The sequence below is a fragment of the Vigna umbellata genome, chromosome 11, assembly GCF_029865625.1.
Source record: "Vigna umbellata cultivar VRB3 chromosome 11, Vumbellata_1.0, whole genome shotgun sequence".
In the NCBI taxonomy this organism is placed as follows: Eukaryota; Viridiplantae; Streptophyta; class Magnoliopsida; order Fabales; family Fabaceae; genus Vigna; species Vigna umbellata.
Genome location: NC_142175.1, coordinates 1,148,523 through 1,171,332, shown reverse-complemented (window position 1 = coordinate 1,171,332; position 22,810 = coordinate 1,148,523). Strand labels below are relative to the sequence as shown.

Genomic DNA, 22,810 nt, shown 5'->3' with positions numbered 1-22,810 from the left:
CGGAGCTTCTTGAGTGTGTTTTGGTTCTTGTTTCTCCATTTTGTTGGCTTGGGCTCATACTAGGGTTTTCTCCCTCAAGTTTTTGGAACCCTAAGTCCCTTTTCTTCTCTAAGTTTAAAATGGCTTCTTCTACTGGAAATCTATTTCCCTGCTAAGGATGTTGATTCTAGCAATGGGTGCTACGGAGAAAGATTTGGCTAGAGATGAAAAGTCTAGGTTTGAGAATGTGATCTTGAGCAAGATCGACTCAAAATTTGATGTCCAGGCGCCGTTTGCCGTTGTCCAGACAATGTTTGCCGCTGTCCAGGCGCCGTTTGCCGCTGTCCAGGCGCCGTTTGCCGCTGTCCAGGCGCCGTTTGCCGCTGTCCAGGCGTCGTTTGCCGCTGTCCAGGCGCTGTTTGTCGTTGTCCAAGCGCCGTATGCTTCCAACCACTGTAGGCCCCATCACCTCGTCAGTTAGTGATGGCAGTCCCTGTAGTTTTGTCGCTTCCAGCCACTACAGGTCCCATCAGTCAGTAATGGCAATTTAGTCCCTATAGTTTTATAGCAGTCTACCGCCTCAGAGAGACGCAACTGTGTCAGTTCTTCTTGGGCTAGAGTTTAGCCCGATCTTCTTGTGATACACTGCTAAGTATTACCACTTGGGAGTTGTTCAACAAAGAATTTTGGACCTCCAACATATCTTTGGATCTTTGATGCCTTTGTTTCAGCATTATAGCTTAATATTTTGTTTTGTTTTAGTGGTCCAACAACTGTGATATTCCACATTTTCGCCCTTCACACTAAGGGGGAGTATGTTTCCAAGACACTGCAAGTCACATATATATGGGTGTAGTCCCTGCAGTTTTGTAGATTTCAGCTACTACTGTTGATCCCGTCACCCAGCCATCATTGATGAGGATTTAGTGTAGTCCCTGCAGTTTTGTAGCTCTTAGCTTTCAGCTACCACTGTTGATCCTGTCACTCATCCATCATTGATTGGGAATCAGTCCTTGCAGTTTGTCATTGTCCACCACTGCTCTCCTTCATCCACTTTTGAAGTTGAAGTTTCACAAGCTGCTGTTAGTCCATCTATGTTTGTCTCACACTCTTGAAGACAAATCATCTAGTTCAACACTAAGTTCATCTATTCCAAGCTTAGTTCATACAATTTGTATGCTCCAGCTTGAGGGGGAGTGTTAGATATATTATATCTTTTATCTTTTAGTTAGTTTGTTATTATTTCTCATTTGTATTTTGGGCTTAGCCCATATTATCTCTATTATAAATAGAGAACCCTATGTGTGTATTTTACACAAGGGAGATTAATCCAAATATAGTTTTTCACTATATTCAACAAACTCCAAAACTGGAGGAATGTGAAAAACCTGAAACCAAATTCTGTTTGTTTCTTTTACCATCAACATTCTCATTCTGATTCTTTTTCCTTTTGGTTTTCTTGTTTACTGGGAAAAGAACTTTGTGTCATGCATTATGTTAAAGCACCCCTTTATGGAGTTAATTAGAAAGTCTAGAATAAACTTTCAAACTTCTTGGAGTTGACCGTTACTTGCAAGAAGCTCTGATCTTTGCAACGGTGGATTGTTGGCAAGAAGAAGGCAAAAGTTGGCAATTTTTTAAACTCTCTTTCTTCTATGAATTGTTACAAGTATTTATCAACAAAAAGTTTATAACAAATCTCCCCCTTAAACTTAAATACTCTTCCCATTTCTCATTCCAATAAGCTTTTTACAATTCTCCAGCAGAGTGGTCGGTAGTGGCTTGGTGAATATGTCAGCAGCTTGAGCTCGGATTTCAACATGCTCCAGCTTGACCTTTCCTTCTCTTACTTGTTCTCGGATGAAATGAAAACAGACGTCGATTATGCTTGCTCCTTCCGTGATTAACTAGGTTCTTTGCCAACTCGATAGCCGACTTGTTATCAACTCGGATCAAGTCCATTCATCATTATACTAAATTTTAATAAGGAGGAATGTACATCCTGAAGGTGTAGAAATATTTAAGTAAAAAAGGAGTGATATACATAACCCATAATTATGACAAGAGTATTAAAGATAAAATGTCTTCACTGTTATATAACTTAATAAATTATTTTGAATTATATAATTTATAATTTAATAATATATTTTGGATTGGATAGTTTTAAAATATATTATAAATTATATATTTTAAAATAACCATAAAACATGAATTCAAATAAGTTGATTTGTAAGAGGTATGAGAAAGAAAATAATAACAAGAATTATATTAGTGTTCTCTTATAAGAGAATTACATCCCATTACTTAATCACCATAATTTAGTCAATTTACTAATTTCAAGATTTTAAAGCACCCTATAAATAAGAATCTAACATATACAACACACTTCTTAAACCTTACAACCTTACAAAATCTCCTACATCCTCCTGTGAAACTTTATTACAAGATAATGTCTTATAATGTTTGTATGTGATAGGAAGGCTTGAATCCAAGTTAGTGATCTCACTGCAACACCATAAAAGAATAGGGAAAACTACTCTGCCACTGAAAAATATGCATCAAATAAAGTTCCAATTATGTCAAGAGGAGTAGACAACTTGTTCAACTCGTGGTATTTTTAACTGGGAGTTATGAACTATCCATTTTATACCAACTATAGACATATGGGTCATTACAGTTAAGTCTAATAAAAAAAATTCATTGTTGAATTTCACATAGACACGTGCACTTTATATGAATATGGGACTTGGTAAAAAATAAATTTAGACATTTTATTTGTCATTTTGTCCCTGTACGTTTTCAATCTGTTCTACACTTACAACTGCAGCAGGAAGTAACCTGACAGTTTTTCACAACATCACCACCACGTTAATTACCATGAAATTTTTAGCAAAATGTTCTGCTCCACAAAATACAGACTATAAAACTGTGTAAAGAAAACAGGAATACTTGACCTTAAAAAGAGTAACAGAGCAGAAGCATAACCAGAATGACATTCATCTATCTAACCTTAAACCTATAACTAATCACTGAGCTTACATCCAAAATCAACTAAATTTTCTCATCGTCACTCTCTCCTCCAAAAATGGAAGCCATTTTCATGGCCAGCTTTGCTGCCATGTCCCTTCTTTGAAAATCAGGCATCAATCTTAAGCCTGCACGCATATTCCCAATCTCAGACATCAACTGTTCCAAACCCTCTAAGTCAAGATATTTACCTTCGTCTGCCTTTTCATCTCCTTCAGAATCCATGGTATTGTGCAGCACATCCCTCTCAGTTTCATCTTGAATTGCATCACTTGAAGTTGTGGGTGCAAACTCTTTATCAGGTTTAATTCCATCCTCCTGCTGACCCTCTGCACTAGGATTGTTTTGAGGAGCTGATCCCCCTGCTTCTAAGGAAGATGCAGAAACCCATACTTGTTCACTTTCATACCAGGGATCAGCTGATAATACTTCATATTCAGGTTCATAGTCAGATTCTTCTGAAGATAACTCTGGGAAAAGGATAAACCAAAATTAGTGCTTGCATTTATTCTACTTTGACAAAAGTAGCGAGTAGCATGGTTCAAACAAAAAAAAAAAAGAAAGAAAATACCCTCTTTCTCAGGAAATGATGGTTGATTTATCCTATCCCCAGATTTCAATACCATTCCAGGCCACATATGAGCAGAAAGTGCACCATGGAGACGTTCAACTCCTTGTAAATCACCATCTATGGACAAACCTGTAAAATAAATTTGAGTGGAAATCATATAATCTGAAATGGTTTTCAATGTTCATCATTCTATCCCTAATGGGGAGCAGAAAAATATATGATGCGTGTTACAATTATCTATCATTAATCATCTTCCAAATATTTCATTGTCATCTAAGTCACCTACCTTCCTCTCTTGTTAATAATGTATTACAAGTATGACTCATCGACATCTAAACTTAGCATTTGTCAAAGCAAAATTCAGAGTTAAATGCATATGTTATCGACAGGTTCTTTACAACAGGAAGTGAAGTTTTACATTTGTCAAAATCAGCATTGGAAGCACATGCCTCGATGAACTCAATATTGTGATCAGTGCACCATTCTAAACAGGACCTTCTGATGTCCCATGCTGGTGCCTCATTCCCCAATAAACTAGTTCCCTCTGATTCAGATATTCCATACTCTTCTGAATAATGATCTACAGCAGAGTCTTCTAGTTTCAGCAACCGCCTTCTGTATTCAGCATGAGCTGGATGCCCAGAAACCAGATCCACTTTGTTTCCAATACACAGTAAAATCTCAAAGTTCTGAATATCAGTGTGAGACACCCATTCTCGAAGTGCAGCTAGGGAAGATGGCTTCATAAAAAGGGTAAATTAAAGATACATTACATGTACTTGTCACCACTAATGAATACCAGGCACACAAAAAAAGAAAATGGTTCAAGAATAATTCTTCTGCACACATAAAACCAAAACAATAAGCAGTAAATACAAAATTAAACCGTCATCGAAAGCAACAGTTAAGTAATCAACAACACAAACAGTACAAGTCAAACGACAATCATGAAGTGAAGGAACTAACTTCATTCATGTCAAAAACCATCACCAATGCAGTCATGTGTCGAAACACGGACATGTTACCAGCAGAATAATCATCACGAAGATGAGCCATCCATATAGAAACATCAGCAGTATAGTACTTATTATTGATAGTCCACCTGTTTATTCCACAATTAAAACAAATACACCCAGAAATTCAGAAATATTCATAACCAAAAAGATGAATAAAATAATTCAGGATGAACATATACCCATGGACATTCACTTCAGAAGCCGAATCAAAAGCATCCTCAACATCAACAGAGGTCAGTCCTATCCTCAACAACAGCAACGACATATATCAAATTTCAGTTTCACCCCTCAAAATAACAACAATAAACAATTCTGGAAACCATAAAGCATGCAGAACAAAGAATTGAATTAAGTAATACCAGAACATCTAGACAAAAATCCAAAACATTAAAATTGAAAAAGAAAAATAAAAAATCCTATGTTTAAAATTAAAAAGATGTATAATAATATATCTAAGAACGAAATATGCTGAAGATGTGATTTAAAACAGTTGCAGGAGACAGAATAATGAAAACCTAGAACTAATTAAAGATTAGTTAAGTAGAATAAGTTGAAGCAATGTGAAAGGACGAAGATTCTAGGAAAGAAAAAGGAAAGAGAGAGTTACGAGATATGATGGTGCGTTTGCCAACGTTTGAGGATCCTATGATGAAGATTCCGGGTCGGTTATGCAGATCCGTTTGCGATTCGGTAGCATCCATGGGAAGTTCCGGGTTTGGATTGTTCCCTTTTACTCTGCTGTTTCCTCTTCTTCTTCTTCCAGTCTCTGTAATTGTTGGTGTCACCCTTTGGCATTAATTTGGACCCTTAGAGGCCCTTGGATGTATCTAACGGATCACGTCTTAAATGCCAAGATGTTTATTAAGTATTAATAATTACTTTTTATAATATATAATTATAAGTACTAATAAAGAAGATTACCTTTTATATTTGGTTTTCATTTAAACATACTTTTATCGTTTTTTATGTTTTTTGTATTATAATATTTGTCAAATTTTTACAATGATTAATAGAAGGAATGTATTTTATAGTTCTTTTCTTTATATATATATATATATATATATATATATATATATATATATATATATATATATTGCGATTTTTATTTCAATTTGTTAACTAATTTTTTAGTTTTTATAATCTATATCCATGATTAAATTTAAAAATATTTTAATTGTATAGCTACAACTATTATTAAAAATATTATTTGTCCATGATGGATCATTCCATGAGTTAGTTTTCCTTGCTTCATATAGAATGTTCATCAAATTAAATTACAGAATAAATATATTATAAAATATTAATTATCTAATGATTGTAAAAACATGTTTTTTTTTTATGTTTTATCAAATGAATTCTATTTTAAAAATATTATTTTACAAACATTAAAGTAAATATTTGATCTCACATGAATAAATGTCATGTTTTGATTGAATACTGTGTTTGACTTTCTTTTACACCCACCATTGAGTTATAAAAAATATTTATGATTATTCTTTTAAATTTTTAGTATTCTGATCATTATTGTTCATGTATGTTATAATTATTACTATAAATTAATAATAATTAAATATATTGATTTTGTAGAATTTTTTTTGTAAGAAATAAAAATTGAAATTTTTTGAAGTTATTTAATTAGATGGCCAACTTAGATTTAGTTAGATTTTAAGAATGTGAAATCCTATCTTAACTTAATTATCTTCTAAGGATTAAATACTAGACTAAATTTTAATATGGAGAAATGTACATAGAGAAGGTGTAGAAATATTTAAGTAAAAGAAAAAAAAAAGATATACATTATGAAAAGAGTATTAAACATAGATTGTGAAGTGTTATATAACTTAATAAATTATTTTGAATTATATAATTTATAATTTAATAATATATTTTGGATTGGATAGTTTTAAAATATATTATAAATTATATAATTTAAAATATTTTAAAATTAAAAAATATATTTTAAATTACATAATGCACAAAAGTATTTTAGATTATATATTATGAAATATAGTTTTAAATTATGTAATCCAACCATGATTCTAAATTATACAATTTAATTATGTTATTGCATGAATTAAAAATATATTTTAAATTTCATAATTCAAAAATATATGCTATAAAATATTAATTATATTGTCAAATTACCTAATCCAAAAATATATTTTAAATTATACAATTTAAAAAATATTTTTATTTACAAAATTCAAAAGTATGGAATAATGAAACCTAAACTATATCTTCAAATTGTAAATTATATATGTGGGAGAATGTATACAAATTTCATAAATCTAAAATCTAATGGACATTTTCAACTTTTTAAAGGCTTCCATGGTGGTACAAGAAGAAACCCAGGTTAAAAGTACCACTTTCCATGAATAAATTGCATTAAGGCCCAATACATGTCACAGGGCCCAATGACAGATGCAGAAAAACCCATCCCATTGTGAGTATTATTATAGACAGTTCGAGAAAGACTCAGTAATGGTAAGTTCTGGAAATGAAAAGAAAGGAAAAGCTCATAGGCATGCATGATCATGAGTGATGATTTTGCATCCCAGACTGATCCAAACTTAAAAGCAACAAAGAACAGTACCTTCTGATTCTCTTGCAGAGTCACAAACACTGTTTGCTTTTGTTTGCCATTGTTGTGCTGTGTGTGGATGTCAGGGACAGGGAAGAAACCCACAGAGATAACCATAAAGCTGCTATGCCCCTCTCTCTCGAAGATGGCCCAAGTGGTGGTGTGGGAGGACCAGAGAATCGACTTGGGCTCCATTTCGCGGGCCTTTGGGCTTGACCCATCAACACTGAGGCTGAACGGTCACTTCATCAGCCGAGGGGTGGACCTCATAGCTTCCTCCCTCACTTGGAACTCTCTTCTCTCTTTCTTCTCTTCCAAAGGCTTGCCCACTGGCAGAGACCAATGTGATGCTCTTCTCGTCACTGGCAAGCTCTGCAAAGTAGGACTCAAGAGTATGTCTCTTCACTTTCACTTCCTTCTTCTTTCTAATTTTCAGAATTCAAACTATGGTTTCTGTTACTGACGCAAATTACATGTTTTGATTTGAATGTTAGTAATTTATTGTATTTCATTAAGGTGTTGTAATTGGGGTTTTACCTAGTTTTTCATGTGTGTTCCTGAACATGCTTAGTCAATTATATTTTTTCAATTTTATTCCTTTCTGTTATTTATATTTTCTAAATAGGATGTGTGCTTTGTTTAAGAATGATGTAATTTTCCTTAGCTAAATATGGTTGTGATGATTAGGAGGACATGACTCACTAGATTTTCAAAATGGGATTGGCAAGATGATAGAAAGTGAGAATGCTGTTAACATTAAAGGAATCCAACTGGAAGCTATCAACTTGATCAAGAATAAAAAGTTGAAAGGTACATAATTCAGTTCCATGATTATAAGTAGGTTTTATTAAATTAATAAATATATTTAATATCTATTTGTCCAATTCGCTCGAAAATGTCAAATTAGTCTATTTTTTATTCTATTCTTTCTTTGAAAAGTACGCGTCTTTATTTAATAAAATTTGTATCAATAAAATACGTTAAATCCATATAAGCAGCAACTAGGGATGGCAAAAAAATCCGCGCCCGCGGATATCCGCGGATAAAATCCGCGACGGATAGTTGGTACCCGCGGATATTTACTATCCGCGGGTTACGGGTAGCGGGTTTTTTAATACCCGCTTATAAACGGGTCGGGTGCGGGTATTATACTATCCGTATCCACGGATATCCGCTACCCGCAAAAAATAAAAATAAAAATTTAATTTATATTTTATTAAGTTAAATTTAATTAAAATTAACATTAATTTATATTTTATAAAGTTAAATATAATTAAAATTAAATTTTAATTTATATTTAATTTAATATATATTATATTTTATATATTTTTTGTAATTTTATTTAAATTTTATTATAATATTTTATAAAAATATATTTTTTTAAATATTTATGGGATATCCACGGTATCCACGGATATCCGCGGGTTTTAAAATATCCGCGGATATTTTTTAAGCGGATATCCGTGCGGGTAGCGGGTCGGGTAGCGGGTGGATTTTTTTTTGTCGGGTCGGGTTGCGGGTAGGCACTATCCGTGCCCGACCCGATCCGTTGCCATCCCTAGCAGCAACGTTAATTATTTTTCTTTCTCTTTTACTTTTCTTCTATTTTTTTTGGAATGCAGATTTTTGTCAGTTTTTTTTTTTTAAATATTCTCTCCTCCCATATCACTCAAATACTCTTTCCTCCAACTCACTTAGGCCCTTCCTTCCTTTAAAGATCAAGAACAAAACTTTAATAATCTCATTCTACAATTTTCTCTCTCCATATTTTTCCTTGCTTTTTCGATACAATCTCCTCCCTCTTATAAACAGAAAACCAACCCCTTCTCTATTATGATGCCTTCCTTCATTCATCTACTTCCTTCTTAAATTCTAGAAACCACTAAACTCCTCTCCTCTTTCTCTTTTCCATCACCTAAATACCCACTCATCTAAAATCACACTCCCATACATAAAACCTTCACTTCTCTGTATGCAAAACTCGCTTCCACCCCACGGCCATTCTCCCTACTTTTCTACTCCTTCTCTTCTCATTATAAAGGGTTGAAACACTTACTTCTACCAACTCATCTCCACTCCCTCACAACACTTTCAACTCTCTTCTCCTTTAGATTCACATTCTCTTCCACCTTGTACTCAACCTGAACTTCTATCCACCTTTACAAATGGGTATACAACACCGCTAACCAGAGGAGACCATGTGCTGATGCAGCTTTTTGGCAACTATTTGTTGAAGGAATGGAAAACATGGCTGATGGTTATGATATCATCTTTCAACGGAATCCTTACTTTAATTGGGAGCCTGAGTGTTATCTTGTTTCTTCGTGTTAATGTAAAACAATAATGAAGTAATAAAATTCACCTATTACTTATATTAATCATAAAATTTTATATTGTTTAAGACATGGATATATAAATGAGCATAATACTATTTAATATTAATCATAAAGAAGCAAGATGAATCTCATATTTTTAACAATTGAGTACAAAGAAACAATAGGGGGAAATAAAATAATAATTATGTCATCCAATTATGAAAAGATTAAATGACAAAGATTTAATTGAAAAATATAAAAATTGAATATCTAAAACTCAATTAGAAATACACAAATTTATGAGAGACGTAAAACTTAATTAAACATTATAAATATCATTTTACAATTCTGTTAACACCTATCTATCTTCAAGCTATTCTGTGTGTTGAAGATTTTTACTATACTTTTCTTTGCACTTTTCAAAAGGCGAGATTCTGAAAGGCCAAAGCTGCAAGAGAAAGCAACTATGGGAAGATGTCAACCTATTCAAGAAACTAAAAATAGATGAGGACAAGTCAGGCAAGTTCAGCATTCATTCCATTTTATGGCATTGTCTTCCCCCATCCCTTCCTAAGAAAAATCTCTTATCTGTCTACGACTGCCTCTACTACACTAACACTTTTAATGGACTCTTCTCAGATATTGGAGATAAAATTGATGACCACTCTGGGAGCATTGCACGCAACCAGTTTACGTGCAGCTATGCAAGTAAGAATCTGAAGCTTCTGCACGTAAGAATCTGAAGCGGATACGAGAAGACGAGGCAATTGTGGCAGCTAACTACAAAAGAATTAGATAAATTATGTCTCATTGGCTAAAAAAAAAAGAACAAAGTATAGTGCACATTTGCCATTTTGTTGTTAGTTAGCTTTTCTCTTCATTTTTGCCCTTTTTGGTAAACAATAGCTGTACATTTGTTTATATGTATGATACGCAGGATGACATGATTGAACCTTCCGAGCGCTAGGAAAATCAAATTTCTTGCTTAAGAATTGGGAATAAAGAATTATTGGCAACCTAATCTCTTCGAAAAGTTCCATGAACCAAAACTTTAATATCCCTAACTTGCATAAACATAAAACTTATAATCTTCTGAGTAAAAGTCAGTTGGTCCTAAATCAATAGCATAGCGTTTTGATTCATTTGGGCATCTGAAAATGATATCTCATTCTGGTTGTTTGCTTTGATGAGCTGACCAAAATAATATTGAGCTTTCATGCCACATTAACGAGATAGATGCTCAATATAGGGTAAAAAGTGCTCTCATGTTGACTCAGTTATTTTGAACTTCCATTTCAAACAAAGTGTAATAAACTGTGTATACCTCTTAATTGGCTTGCTAGATCAGGAAAAACATGTTCGATTTATCGCTGCAAATGACAATCGTGAGATAATAGTTATAAAATGTCTAATGTGCGGTGAAAGACAACAATGGTTTATTTATGGTCTTTACTTAGGAAATTATGACAAATGATGGAATATCCCACCAGTCATGCCGGCCTAAACAAGTGTGCTTGAAGGATGGTGATCTCTTCAGTCAGTGAATCCCCTTGTGGACAGACCTTCAATCCGGAATGAACTAGAGGATTCGACCATTTTCCTATAATTCGTAGAACTTTTTTATGTCATTGACGTATAAGTGTTAACAGCAGCCATGGAGGGTACACCACCTCTTAACATGCCCAGTATGCAAGTTCCATTATATAAGTACGTGCAATACTTTGTGTAAGACAGTTACTGCTACCATGGGAGGAGACTTTTGCAAGATACACTCGTATAAAGAGGTATGATACCTGTTAGGAGTTCGAGGGTTTACGGGAGAAGGAATAAAACTGGTAATACCTAATTGTATTGGCAGTTAGGAGGAGTGGGTATTCGTTTGTATAAATAGCTAACTGAATAGCTGTGAATAGTTAGTTGATTGTTTTGTAGAAATCTAACAAGAATTTATCATTCCTGAGGGGAGGTTAAGCTCTCACAGCTCACATACTTTGTATTCTTTTACTATCAATACAAGAATATATCATTCTTTCTTCTGGGTGTGGATGTTATATGTGCCTTTTAGACGGTTTGTGAAGGGTTCTTAGAAGGGAACCTAACAATACCACTCCGATCATACCAAGATATCCCTTAAATAGACTGAGGTTTCTTAAATTCCTCTGGGTTTAAGACTCCTCCGGAAGCAATGTCCACTTACTCCCATCATAAAACTAAAGCCCTGACCACAATGACTACCAATCATCAGAGTTACGAGTGCCCTCTAACGTGAAAAAAGGGTATTGCACATTTTATTACTTAAAACCAGTGGAAAATCAGAGGAATAAATTTTTTTATAATCAATCAATTAGTTCATGTACATTGTTTTGGTCGACTAAAAACATGTATGAATGCAAGTACACAGGAAAGTGGAAGTAAGGCTTGTATTGTACATAAAATATATGCAATCAGACTATAGTACACGGAAAACTACCGGGTTGGAAGATATCATTGTGAGTAGTATTGCCATGAAATTGCAATTCCTGCAACCAGTAATACTCTGAGAATCAATTTTGGACTAACAAAGGATGATGATGATGATGATGATGATGATGAAGAAGGGGACGTAGTTGATTCCAATGGTCTGCCTCTAAGCTTGGCAGATAATTTAGTTAGTACTCGACGAAGGAAAACAGCTTTGCTTGCATCTACAGGTAGGAAAACAAGAAACATTAGCAACATTGATTAGTTTGGTTATAGAAACAAGACATGTTGCCTATTAATCTTGGCATTTGTGAGGGGATGGGAGCTTTTGGGCATTGGGCATTAGGAGATCCAGACTCTGAAGTTCTACAGCTTAGGCACTGTGTTCAGAAAATACACTTTAATAATGTCGAAATATAAATATTCATATTAATGGATCACCATAACCAAAAAAGCTCAAGTAGATTAATCTACCAAAATTACTCATTTCTTTAGTTTGCTATTGAATTTGCATGTTTAGTTTGTAATAACAGCACGCAGTCATAAATAACAGAAGGTAGGACTTCTTTTTTAATTACAAAAGCACCACGCTTGAGGATTACTCATTGTTGCTAAAAATTGATTTACTAATGTCTCAAGATGCAGACACGGTAAGAGCAGAGGTTTACCTTTGTTTTTCAAAAGTCTTTCCTCCTCTCCAACTCGTCTTCTGAGAACATTTACCAAAGAACCAAAATACAACGCAAAAACTGTGCATGTAATTGTGATGACATTATATGGCATACTGAAATCAGGAGTCGTCAAGGGTACAAGTAAAACTTCTGTGTAAGAGAGAACAGGACTCTTTTCCTGCAGCATCATAGATTTGGATAGTAAGAGGCATGACAAAGGAATATTATACGTACAAGTGTCATCAGAAGAAAGAGTGTAAATTCAAATAACCTGTAATTTAGACAACAGCGGTGACTTGCTTTGAGATTTATCATAAAATTGCAAACCAGCATTGAAGTCAGGAAAGCTTATTATTGCAGATGGAATGTCGAATCCTTGATTGGCATCTGGAGGGTATTCATCAATGTGCAAGAAGCCCTATGCAGGCCAAAAAAACCAAGTCAAAATCTATTTTGATATGAAGAAACCAATTTCCTATTCATCCATCTTAACATGATCTTAAGTGAACATAACACAGGTAGTTTCCCATTCCACATTTATGAAAAAGCAATACAGGTATCACTTTTATGCCGTGGTGTCATATGCTTCATTCTATGCTATAAACAGGTCAGCCATGCCCATTTAAGCACAGCTGCCAAAAATAGAAAGGGTTAACAGCGCTTATATTTTATTGTCCTAGCCAATTTAAGTGAAGCCCATAACCTAAATGGACAATTCACCTATACTCAATCAGGGTCAGAGTTAAGCATGGCTTAGTCCCTTTCATCACTACTTCTAAAAGGTTGTATTACCAAATTGATATTTCCTCCTTCCTCCTCCTGCTTTCATATACTATTAACAGCAGTCTAACTTTCATACTCCCTCTGTTCCACAATGACTACTGTTACGTGCCTGACCACGTAACCTTGCTTCACACAATGAACGGAACAGTACACAAGTGAATAAAACCTCTTTATTAATGAAATTCTGGAAATAACGAACAGAACCAATGACCGGGAGCAGGTTCTCCTTCAGCCACACGAGAGCATAACCTCTCTTACAATAAACTCAATAATCAAAAAGCATGCCCTAACCCTAGGTGCCTCTCCTAATTAATACTAATTACGCCTTCCAGAAAAGGTAAGGAATAATCATAATTGCCAATTTATTATAATTAAACTTAATTGCCTATTTAATGTAATTATCTGGAAAGAATAAATCTGTCCTTATTAACTCTATTTATTACTGTCTTAATTACAGTAATAATCTGCCTATCCATCCGCTGGCCAGCTATTCATTATGGACGCTCGTCCTCGCCCCTCGCAGGGACGCTCGTCCTCTCGTCCATGTTAGGACGTTCGTCCACATTCTGCTCGTCCTCGCTCGTCCTCGCCCCTTGCCCTGAACGTTCGTCCATGTTAGGACGTTCGTCCACATTCTGCTCGTCCTCGCTCGTCCTCGCCCCTTGCTCTGAACGTTCGTCCATGTTAGGTCCGTCCTCGCCCCTCATCACCCTCCTGTATCTCTTCCTCTCATACACTCGCCAGGCCCTAACATTACCCACCCCCTGAAGATCAACCTTGTCCCCAAGGTTGAAATCAGGATATTGGTCGTGGATGGTAAGGGCATCTTCCCATGTAGCCTCGTCAGGTCCTCCCCCTTCCCATTCGACCAAGACTTCCTGCCGTGCGTCCTCCCCCTGGTGTACTTGCCTGTTATCCAACACTCTGGCCGGTCGTGGAGACGGTTCTTCCACCTCCAAATCTTTGGGTAGCTCTGGCTCGACCGGGTGGTCCCCTACTGCCTTCTTTAATTGGGACACATGGAACACGGGATGTATTCGGGCGGTCTCTGGTAATTGCAGCTTAAATGCGACTGCCCCTATCTGCTGAATGACCAAGAAGGGACAAAAGTAGCGAGCGGCCAATTTAGACTGCACCATGGACGACATCGTCGTTTGACGGTGAGGTCTAATCTTCAGATAGACCCAATCTCCCACTCTTACTTGGGACGGTCTTCTTGCCTTATCTGCCTGCCTTACCATCAACTCCTGCGCCCTGGCGAGATGGAACTTTAGCTGGCGGAGGGCTTCATCTCTCGTCTGTAATTCCTGACTGACGGACTCCACTAAGGTCTCTCCTGGGACGAACCTATGCAGGGAGGGTGGCGGTCTCCCGTAGACAGTTTCGAATGGCGTACATTTGGCTGATTCCTGATAGCTGGTGTTGTACCAATATTCCGCCCATGGTATCACAGTGCTCCAGCCCTTGGGCTGCTCTGAACAGAAACATCTCAGATACCCTTCCAGGACCCTGTTGAGAACCTCCGTCTGTCCATCCGTCTCCGGATGATAGGCTGTGCTCATCTTCAGTCGAGTGCCTTGTAACTTGAACAGCTCCTTCCAAAAGTTACTTAAGAACAGTGGATCCCTGTCACTTACGATCGAGAGTGGTACCCCATGTAAGCGGACAACCTCTTTCACGAAGATTTCGGCTATAGTGCGAGCGGAATATGGGTGTTTTAGGGGTATGAAGTGTCCGTACTTGCTGAGCCGATCCACCACCACTAAGACAGCATCATATCCTCTTGACTTGGGTAGTTTGACAATAAAATCCATACTTATCTCCTCCCAGATGGCGTTGGGAATGGGTAACGGCTGCAGCAGTCCTTGCGGAGATGAGGTTAGATATTTATGCTGCTGACAAACTAGACAGTGGGCCACGAAGTCGGTCACTGCCTTCTTCATTCCCACCCAGTAAAGTGATTGTGCCACCTTGCGGTACGTCCGGTAAACCCCTGAATGGCCTCCTGTATGAGTGGAATGAAATTCTGCTATCAGCTTGGGCACCCAGGCCGAACGAGCGGACAGCACGAGCCTCCCTTTATAGTGCAAACGCTCGTTCTCCAGCGTGTACGAGGGGTGGGAGTTGGGGTCCTTCTTTAAGTCCTCAATCACCTTCCGTAGCTCCTCATCCGCCTCAACTTCTTCCAAAATCTCTCTGAAATCTTGCCAATATGGCCGAACCACCACCCTTAACTCCTTCTCGTCCCGCAGCTCATCCTCATCCTTGCGTGATAGGGCGTCAGCCACCTTGTTGGTCACCCCGGATTTGTACACGATCTCAAAGTCGTATCCCAGGAGCTTGGCCAGCCAATTCTGCTGATTTTGTGTGGTAATGCGTTGCTCCAAAAGGTACTTCAAACTCCTCTGATCCGTGTGAACCACAAACCGTTGCCCCAGTAGGTACGGCCTCCAATGTTGTATTGCCAAAACCAGCGCCATGAGTTCCTTCTCATAGATAGACTTCCCTAACGTTCCCTCCGACAGCGCTTTGCTAAAGAAGGCTATGGGCTGCTTCCCTTGCATGAGTACCGCTCCTATCCCCCTCCCGGATGCGTCACACTCAATGTGGAACGGCTGATTAAAATCCGGAAGAATCAATACTGGTGCTGTCGTTATGGCCTTCTTCAACTTAAGCATGGCGCCCTCTGCTTGTTCCGTCCATGCGAACTGCCCTTTCTTGAGGAGGTCGGTCAAAGGCCGGGCAATCTTCCCATAGTCCTTAACGAACCTCCTGTAGTAGCCGGTCAGCCCTAGGAAACCCCTCAAGGCCTTTATTGTCTTCGGTTTCTCCCACTCCAACACTGCCCGCACCTTGTCCTCGTCCATCTCCACCCCCTTCTCTGATATCCGATGGCCTAGATACCCTATTTGAGTCCTGCCGAATTCGCACTTCTTCCGGTTGGCGACCCAGCTATGTGTCACCAGTTCCCTTAGCACCGTCGCCACCTGTTCCAAATGCTCGTCCCAAGTGCGGCTATACACCAGTATATCATCAAAAAATACTAGTACGAACTTCCTCAGGTAAGGCTGTAATAGTTGGTTCATGGCACTCTGAAAAGTGGCTGGCGCGTTGGTGAGGCCGAACGGCATTACCATGAATTCGTAGTGGCCCTGGTGCGTCCGGAAAGCAGTCTTCTCTATGTCACCGGCTCCCATTCGTATTTGATGATAGCCTGACTTTAAATCCACCTTCGAAAAGTACTTGGCTCCCCTCAGTTCGTCCAACAACTCCTCTATCAAGGGAATAGGGAATTTGTCAGGCACGGTGGCTCGGTTGAGGGCCCTGTAGTCCACGCAAAACCGCCAGCTGCCATCCTTCTTTTTCACCAAAATTACAGGGCTTGAATATGGGCTGGTGCTTGACCTTATGACGCCTGCCGCCAGCATTTCCGCCACCTGTTTCTCAATCTCCCCTTTCATTACATGGGGATATCTGTATGGCCTTACGTTTACGGGGTCCGTGCCTTCCTTCAAGGGAATTCGATGAACCATTCCTCTATCAGGGGGTAGTCCCTCCGGCTCGTGAAACACTTCCGCGTATCGCTCCAGGATTCGCTGCATGTCGAGCGTCTGCGCCGGAGTCAGTTCTGGACCGAACGTTTCTTTTTCCGGAACGTACGGTTTGGGTCCCTTCTCCTTCTCGGTCTCCCCAAGCTCCCACACCAATGACCATATCTCAACTTCCGTCATTTTAAGCAAGGCTGACGGTTCTACCAACCTCCTAGTTAGCGTTGGATCTCCCTTGATAATCACCCTGCTCCCTGCTTGTACGTACGCCATGGTTAGCTGCCTCCAATTAATGACTACCTCGCCCAGCTTAGCCAACCATTCGACCCCCAGTATCACATCCACTCCGCCCAAGTCGAACAAGTGAAAACGTTCGTTAATCACCACATCCCCTACCTGGACCGTTACTGACTCACAACATCCTCGCGTCTCCTTCCTCCGCCCATCCCCCAAACTCACCCGGTAGGATGGTGTATCCACCACGGGTAAGGCTAGGTCTTCTACCAGCTCCCTGCTTATGAAGTTGTGGCTGGCGCCACTGTCAATTAGGATCAGAACCTGCTGCGTCCCTATCTGGCCGTGCAGCTTCATCGTTTGGGGCTGGGTGAGCCCTCCGGCTGAGAAAGCAGACAGCTCCAGTTGTTCGCATTCTACCTCTTCCTCCTCTCCCCCTCCTGGTTCCTCTTCTTCGGCCAAGATCAGCGTCCTAAGCCCTCTTTCTGGGCATCGGTGGCCTGGACCGAACGGTCCATCGCATCGGAAACACTTCCCCTCCTCCCTGCGCTTGACGTACTCTGCGTACGGTAAATCCCGTACGTTCCTGCCTTGAGCGTTAGAGAACGTACGCTCATTCCCCCTCCTGGGGCCTCCTTCAGCGTTCGTTCGGTTCTGGTTGTTGCGGCTAGGGTCCACCCTTGCCACGGACCCGCTCGTCTTTCCCCACGACTGCCCTTTGTTGCTGATTCCTCCACTTCCCCGCGTCCCTGTTTGGAACGCCTCTACGTCCCTGGCTAGTCTCATGACATCCATAAAGTCCTTCGGATCTAGCAACCTGAGTTGGTTACGAATCCCCTCTTGTAGGCCGGCCATGAAATACCCCAATAACTGTGCCTCGGGTATGTGTTCTGCTTGACTCACCAACACCTCGAATTCTTGGATGTAGTCTCCCACGGGACCCGTCTGTCTACATGCTGCCAGTCTCTCAAAAACCGTTCCTTGATTTCGGCCTCCAAACCGCACCACTAATGCCTCCTTTAACCCGGCCCATGACCGGTTGCTGGCCTTCTCCCTCCAAAACCTGAACCAGTGTCCTGCTATTCCTTCCATGCTGATGTACGCCAGCCGCAACTTCTCGTCCTCGGGCACCCCTTGGAGTTCGAAGAATTTGTCCGCCCTATAAATCCAGTTCATAGGTTCGCTGCCTTCGAATACGGGCAATTCAACCTTCTTCCTCCAATAAGGTTGGTCTTCCCGGTGTCCCCCTCCTAGTCCTCCTCCAGCTCTCTCATCCTCGTCATTCCTTCTTCCATGTACTGACCCCTGGCTACTATCCAGGTGTCCCTCCTCCCGTCGACCTCGCTCGCCTAGTATCCTTACTAGTTCCTGGACCGCTGATTCCAGCCCGCCCATGGAGATTTCTAGGGTCTCTATCCTCCCGTCCATGGCAGTCATTTTCCCCTCCATCACGCTCTCCCTCCTTTAATATGATCCGGCAGGTCGGACCAATTTGTTACGTGCCTGACCACGTAACCTTGCTTCACACAATGAACGGAACAGTACACAAGTGAATAAAACCTCTTTATTAATGAAATTCTGGAAATAACGAACAGAACCAATGACCGGGAGCAGGTTCTCCTTCAGCCACACGAGAGCATAACCTCTCTTACAATAAACTCAATAATCAAAAAGCATGCCCTAACCCTAGGTGCCTCTCCTAATTAATACTAATTACGCCTTCCAGAAAAGGTAAGGAATAATCATAATTGCCAATTTATTATAATTAAACTTAATTGCCTATTTAATGTAATTATCTGGAAAGAATAAATCTGTCCTTATTAACTCTATTTATTACTGTCTTAATTACAGTAATAATCTGCCTATCCATCCGCTGGCCAGCTATTCATTATGGACGCTCGTCCTCGCCCCTCGCAGGGACGCTCGTCCTCTCGTCCATGTTAGGACGTTCGTCCACATTCTGCTCGTCCTCGCTCGTCCTCGCCCCTTGCCCTGAACGTTCGTCCATGTTAGGACGTTCGTCCACATTCTGCTCGTCCTCGCTCGTCCTCGCCCCTTGCTCTGAACGTTCGTCCATGTTAGGTCCGTCCTCGCCCCTCATCACCCTCCTGTATCTCTTCCTCTCATACACTCGCCAGGCCCTAACAACTACAGTTTAAGGTTATCCATACCTGGTAAAAACAATAATAAATATACTGCCTTTTGGAATAGTTTTGCTGAAATAACCTCACTCGTTCTATAAATGCGTTAATTTGAATAAGAAAGAGAAAGTACATATTGGGAAGAAAAACAGTAATGATCTATAGAAAAGTGAGACATTTAATCAATTTGAAACTTCTTATTTTATGTGGCTAAAATCGCAGTCATTTTCGGAATGGAGGAAGTATAACATAATGAGTTCCTTATTAACATTTTTTAGATGACTTACAGACATTAACTTAAATAGTTTGACGTTGATAAAAAAAGTTAGGTAAATATTGAGAGGAAGAACTACAAATGTCAGTAAAGAATTTGAGCAAACCTTGTCAAACTCTATTCTCAATACAGCTGACTTCATTTCACAAGGAAATTGGAGGACTAGCTCCATCATCCCTGGGGATACTTTGTCTTCAGAAGGTGAAACACGCATTCTCTCAACAAAATCTGTGAGTACTCGAGGTCTTTCATCAACTAATAATTGCAAAGTATGATAATATACTTTAACATACCAAGGCACAACTTGGAGAACATTAACTTGCAACTTACATCTCTCTTCAATATTATTGGTTACAAGTCCCTGGGTCATTTCTGTTGATTTCAAGGATATTGCAATAGCACCCCTTTCATTTCCACTTCCCATCAAAAATCTACTAGCATAAAAAGGTGCATGTGGACTGGACCAAACAATTGGATGCTCCCACGATAGGCCTAAATCAAATTGTTCAGTATCCTTGTAATCTTTGATTGGGTATTCATACAGAATTGAGGAGTCCTTTCCCAATTCTGTATGCACCCTTTTGGGAGTAACAGACAATTTAAAGCCACTGTTCACTCTATAATCTTCAGGACCTGTGTCATTATTAGCAAATTGAGCAGTGTTCTTATGGAGATTCTCAAGTTGAGCAACTAGACCTCTATCAGCATGAAGGTAAACATTACTCAGCTTGGCAAGGACACACCTTCCACTGATTTTTCTTCCAAATATTGAACTCAGGGACCAGCTTGGTTGTATCTTTGCTTTGCTGACATGGTTCATATCAGCATTCTGATCATTAGGCTGGAGTACAACTGTAAGTGTTTGTTCTAGAATAATTCCTGATCTTGACCCATCTGAAGGAGCAGAGGACATTGTCAAGTGCAACCGCTGGGAGTGGTAAAAGCTTCTGTAAATAGATGGTCTATCCATTAAGGAAGAGAGACCAGCTTTATCTCGACAGGGAAGGAGTTTCAACCAGGGTGTAAGATTCTCAGTGCAGACAGCTTCACGTGGCAGTGTACCATATCTTAAACTACCCAGAGCTGATTGAAATGCCCATTCAGGCGCTGAATACGTTGTAGAAGACTCCAGGAAGTTGATTGAAGCACAAAAGAGACCTGATAGTGAATGGGTTAAATTTTTCCAAGAAGCATCAACCTGATGTGGAGGAACATCAAAAACTGCCCACAATTCAACTCCTGGAGGCTTTGCATTATGACTAGATATTGGATCAAATCCACCCCATCTTTCATAGTTCCATCGACCTTGTGTAAAAGATAACTCCATTGACTTAATATGAAACTTCTGAATCTGTCCGTTAAACACTAATCCTCATGTTACTTAGTATATTCAAGACAAACTCTATATTTATAAGCAACCAGAATGTAACAAACCTATACAATGTTGCTGATACCAGAGTAAAAGCACAAAAAGCAGCAAAAACTAATGGGTAAGCAAGGAAGACTTAACTATAACTATTAGAACAGTATAACCCAGACTGTCCATTAGTGTTTGACGTAATATAATTGATTTCCTTTAAAATAAATTCATCGAAGGCAAAGACTCTTGTTCTTAATTCCTATTGTGAATAATAATATTTAAGTCAGAACCATAGTCAATTTCCTTCTTCAGCACATTTTTTATACATGATAAAATGAAATGTAAGAACATATTCTCAACAAAAACCTGAATGGCACAAATGAAAATTGAAAAGCAAAGAGAAACATTAATGTTTCATTTTATGATAATACAAGAAAAAAAATAACGATCAAAATTTAAATCTACAAACCTAAACTTTTTTCCTTATTTGTTCAATTGGTGGATACTGGATATATAACAATGAATGAAACAGTCAAATACTGAAACGCGTATTTTACATCAGAAAAATATGTCAAAACTAATTATTGAAGCATATAGAGTGTGTTTCACAAGCAAGTATTTTATATCGACAAAAAAGTCGATTCAAAGACAAATGTCAAGTTGCAGCAGGACAAAGAGTGCTATAGTTACTGCATTAGATAAATCTCTCATTTCCCCTTTAAACTTGTCTACCTCCCTCCCCATTGACATTTCTCCTTTAAAAAGAACCACCAATAACTACTTGCAGCAGCGGAGCAGCCATATATGCTTCCCTAAACATATACAGACAATAGCAAAACGCATTTTTCCAAACTCTACACCCACTTTTCTGCATTCTATCACAAACCCTTTTTACTTAAAAAGCAATATTTCTTAGAAACCAAAACAATAATTTTTCCTTGTTCAGGAAACAATTAACAAAAGCCGTCATCTCTCCATATTTAGCACAAACGAAAATGTCGACACACAATTAAGCCAATGGTTATGAATCCCCACATCAGACTTCAAATATTTCTCAGAAGATTGTTTTGCATCTACATTATTTTCAAAAACTTAACAGCATCCTTACATCCAAAACCACCGAACCCGAGGCATGTAAACAATTAAAAGCTATTCGTACGTTTTCATTCACAAAAATCACAAAAAAGAAAAAAGAAGAAAGCACGGACCAGCTGAGAAATAGATTTGGGGAAGAGGTGGTGGTGACGAGCGAACGAATCGACGTCGAGAGGAGCTTCATTTTGGAAGTGGAAATGCGCGAGAATCTTGCGATCGGGCAAGGGCTTCAGCAGCAACTCCTCCGAGAACTCTTCTTGTTGTGTTGTTGTGGTTAAAACCAGAGAGAGTAGAAGAGGAAGAAGAAGGAAAAGAGAGAGAGGGAAAGTGGCTTTGGGAGGAAGAGCCATCGGTTGCGTCGTTTTGGTTGGTCTTGGAAATGCTTGGCGAGTGAGACACTGTGCATGTCTGTGTTGTGTGCTGGTTACTACAGAGATTCCGCCATGGAAATTGGAATCGCAGTTGCATTTCGCGTGCGTCCCCTCGTCTCAGAAATGGGGCCTCTACTTACTGCACCCCTGAATTACTATAATTGTTTTAAATGGTTTATTTCAGTGGTGAATTTCATATTACCTATTATAGAAATCTTTTGAAACGAGCTTCCTTAACAAGTTTTCTAGAATAAGCTTTTCCAACATATATGAGATGTTTTTCATCAACAAGCTTTTGAGAATATATGATATAATTTATATATTAAATACGCAGATAACATACTTTATTTATAATAAAAGAATATAAGTTAAATTCAAAATACA

General features: G+C 38.8%; 2 protein-coding genes and 1 pseudogene across 6 annotated transcripts; 1 reads left to right on the top strand and 2 right to left on the bottom strand.

Moving 5' to 3' along the window:
- Positions 1-2,729: 2,729 nt before the first annotated feature.
- On the bottom strand, positions 2,730-5,398 carry LOC124827805 (GTP binding protein). The gene is made up of 6 exons (XM_088101130.1): positions 5,201-5,398; positions 4,773-4,833; positions 4,544-4,679; positions 3,996-4,317; positions 3,578-3,706; positions 2,730-3,476 (listed from the first exon to the last, which is right to left on the bottom strand). The coding sequence occupies exons 1-6, from the start codon at positions 5,292-5,294 to the stop codon at positions 3,031-3,033; spliced, it is 1,188 nt and encodes a 395-aa protein (XP_087957256.1). The 5' UTR covers positions 5,295-5,398; the 3' UTR covers positions 2,730-3,030.
- A 1,471-nt stretch (positions 5,399-6,869) lies between these two features.
- Positions 6,870-10,441, top strand: LOC148190713 (uncharacterized; annotated as a pseudogene). Its single transcript, XR_015782811.1, has 4 exons — positions 6,870-7,566; positions 7,862-7,984; positions 9,916-10,008; positions 10,129-10,441. The product of XR_015782811.1 is annotated as an uncharacterized LOC148190713 (transcript).
- On the bottom strand, positions 10,125-22,573 carry LOC148190712 (uncharacterized). 4 transcript variants are annotated; one of them, XR_015782810.1, is made up of 7 exons: positions 22,169-22,573; positions 19,707-20,951; positions 12,892-13,038; positions 12,618-12,798; positions 11,960-12,173; positions 10,814-10,859; positions 10,132-10,269 (listed from the first exon to the last, which is right to left on the bottom strand). XR_015782810.1 is itself a non-coding variant. In XM_088101461.1 (6 exons), the coding sequence occupies exons 1-5, from the start codon at positions 22,403-22,405 to the stop codon at positions 11,974-11,976; spliced, it is 2,010 nt and encodes a 669-aa protein (XP_087957587.1). In that variant the 5' UTR covers positions 22,406-22,573; the 3' UTR covers positions 10,125-10,265; positions 11,960-11,973. The 4 variants fall into 4 exon arrangements, 3 of the variants coding, with proteins under 3 accessions (XP_087957587.1, XP_087957585.1, XP_087957586.1); XM_088101461.1 differs by lacking the exon at positions 10,814-10,859 and having other exon boundaries at positions 10,125-10,265; XM_088101459.1 differs by lacking the exon at positions 10,814-10,859 and having other exon boundaries at positions 10,129-10,269; positions 22,169-22,572.
- Between the last annotated feature and the right edge of the window lie 237 nt (positions 22,574-22,810).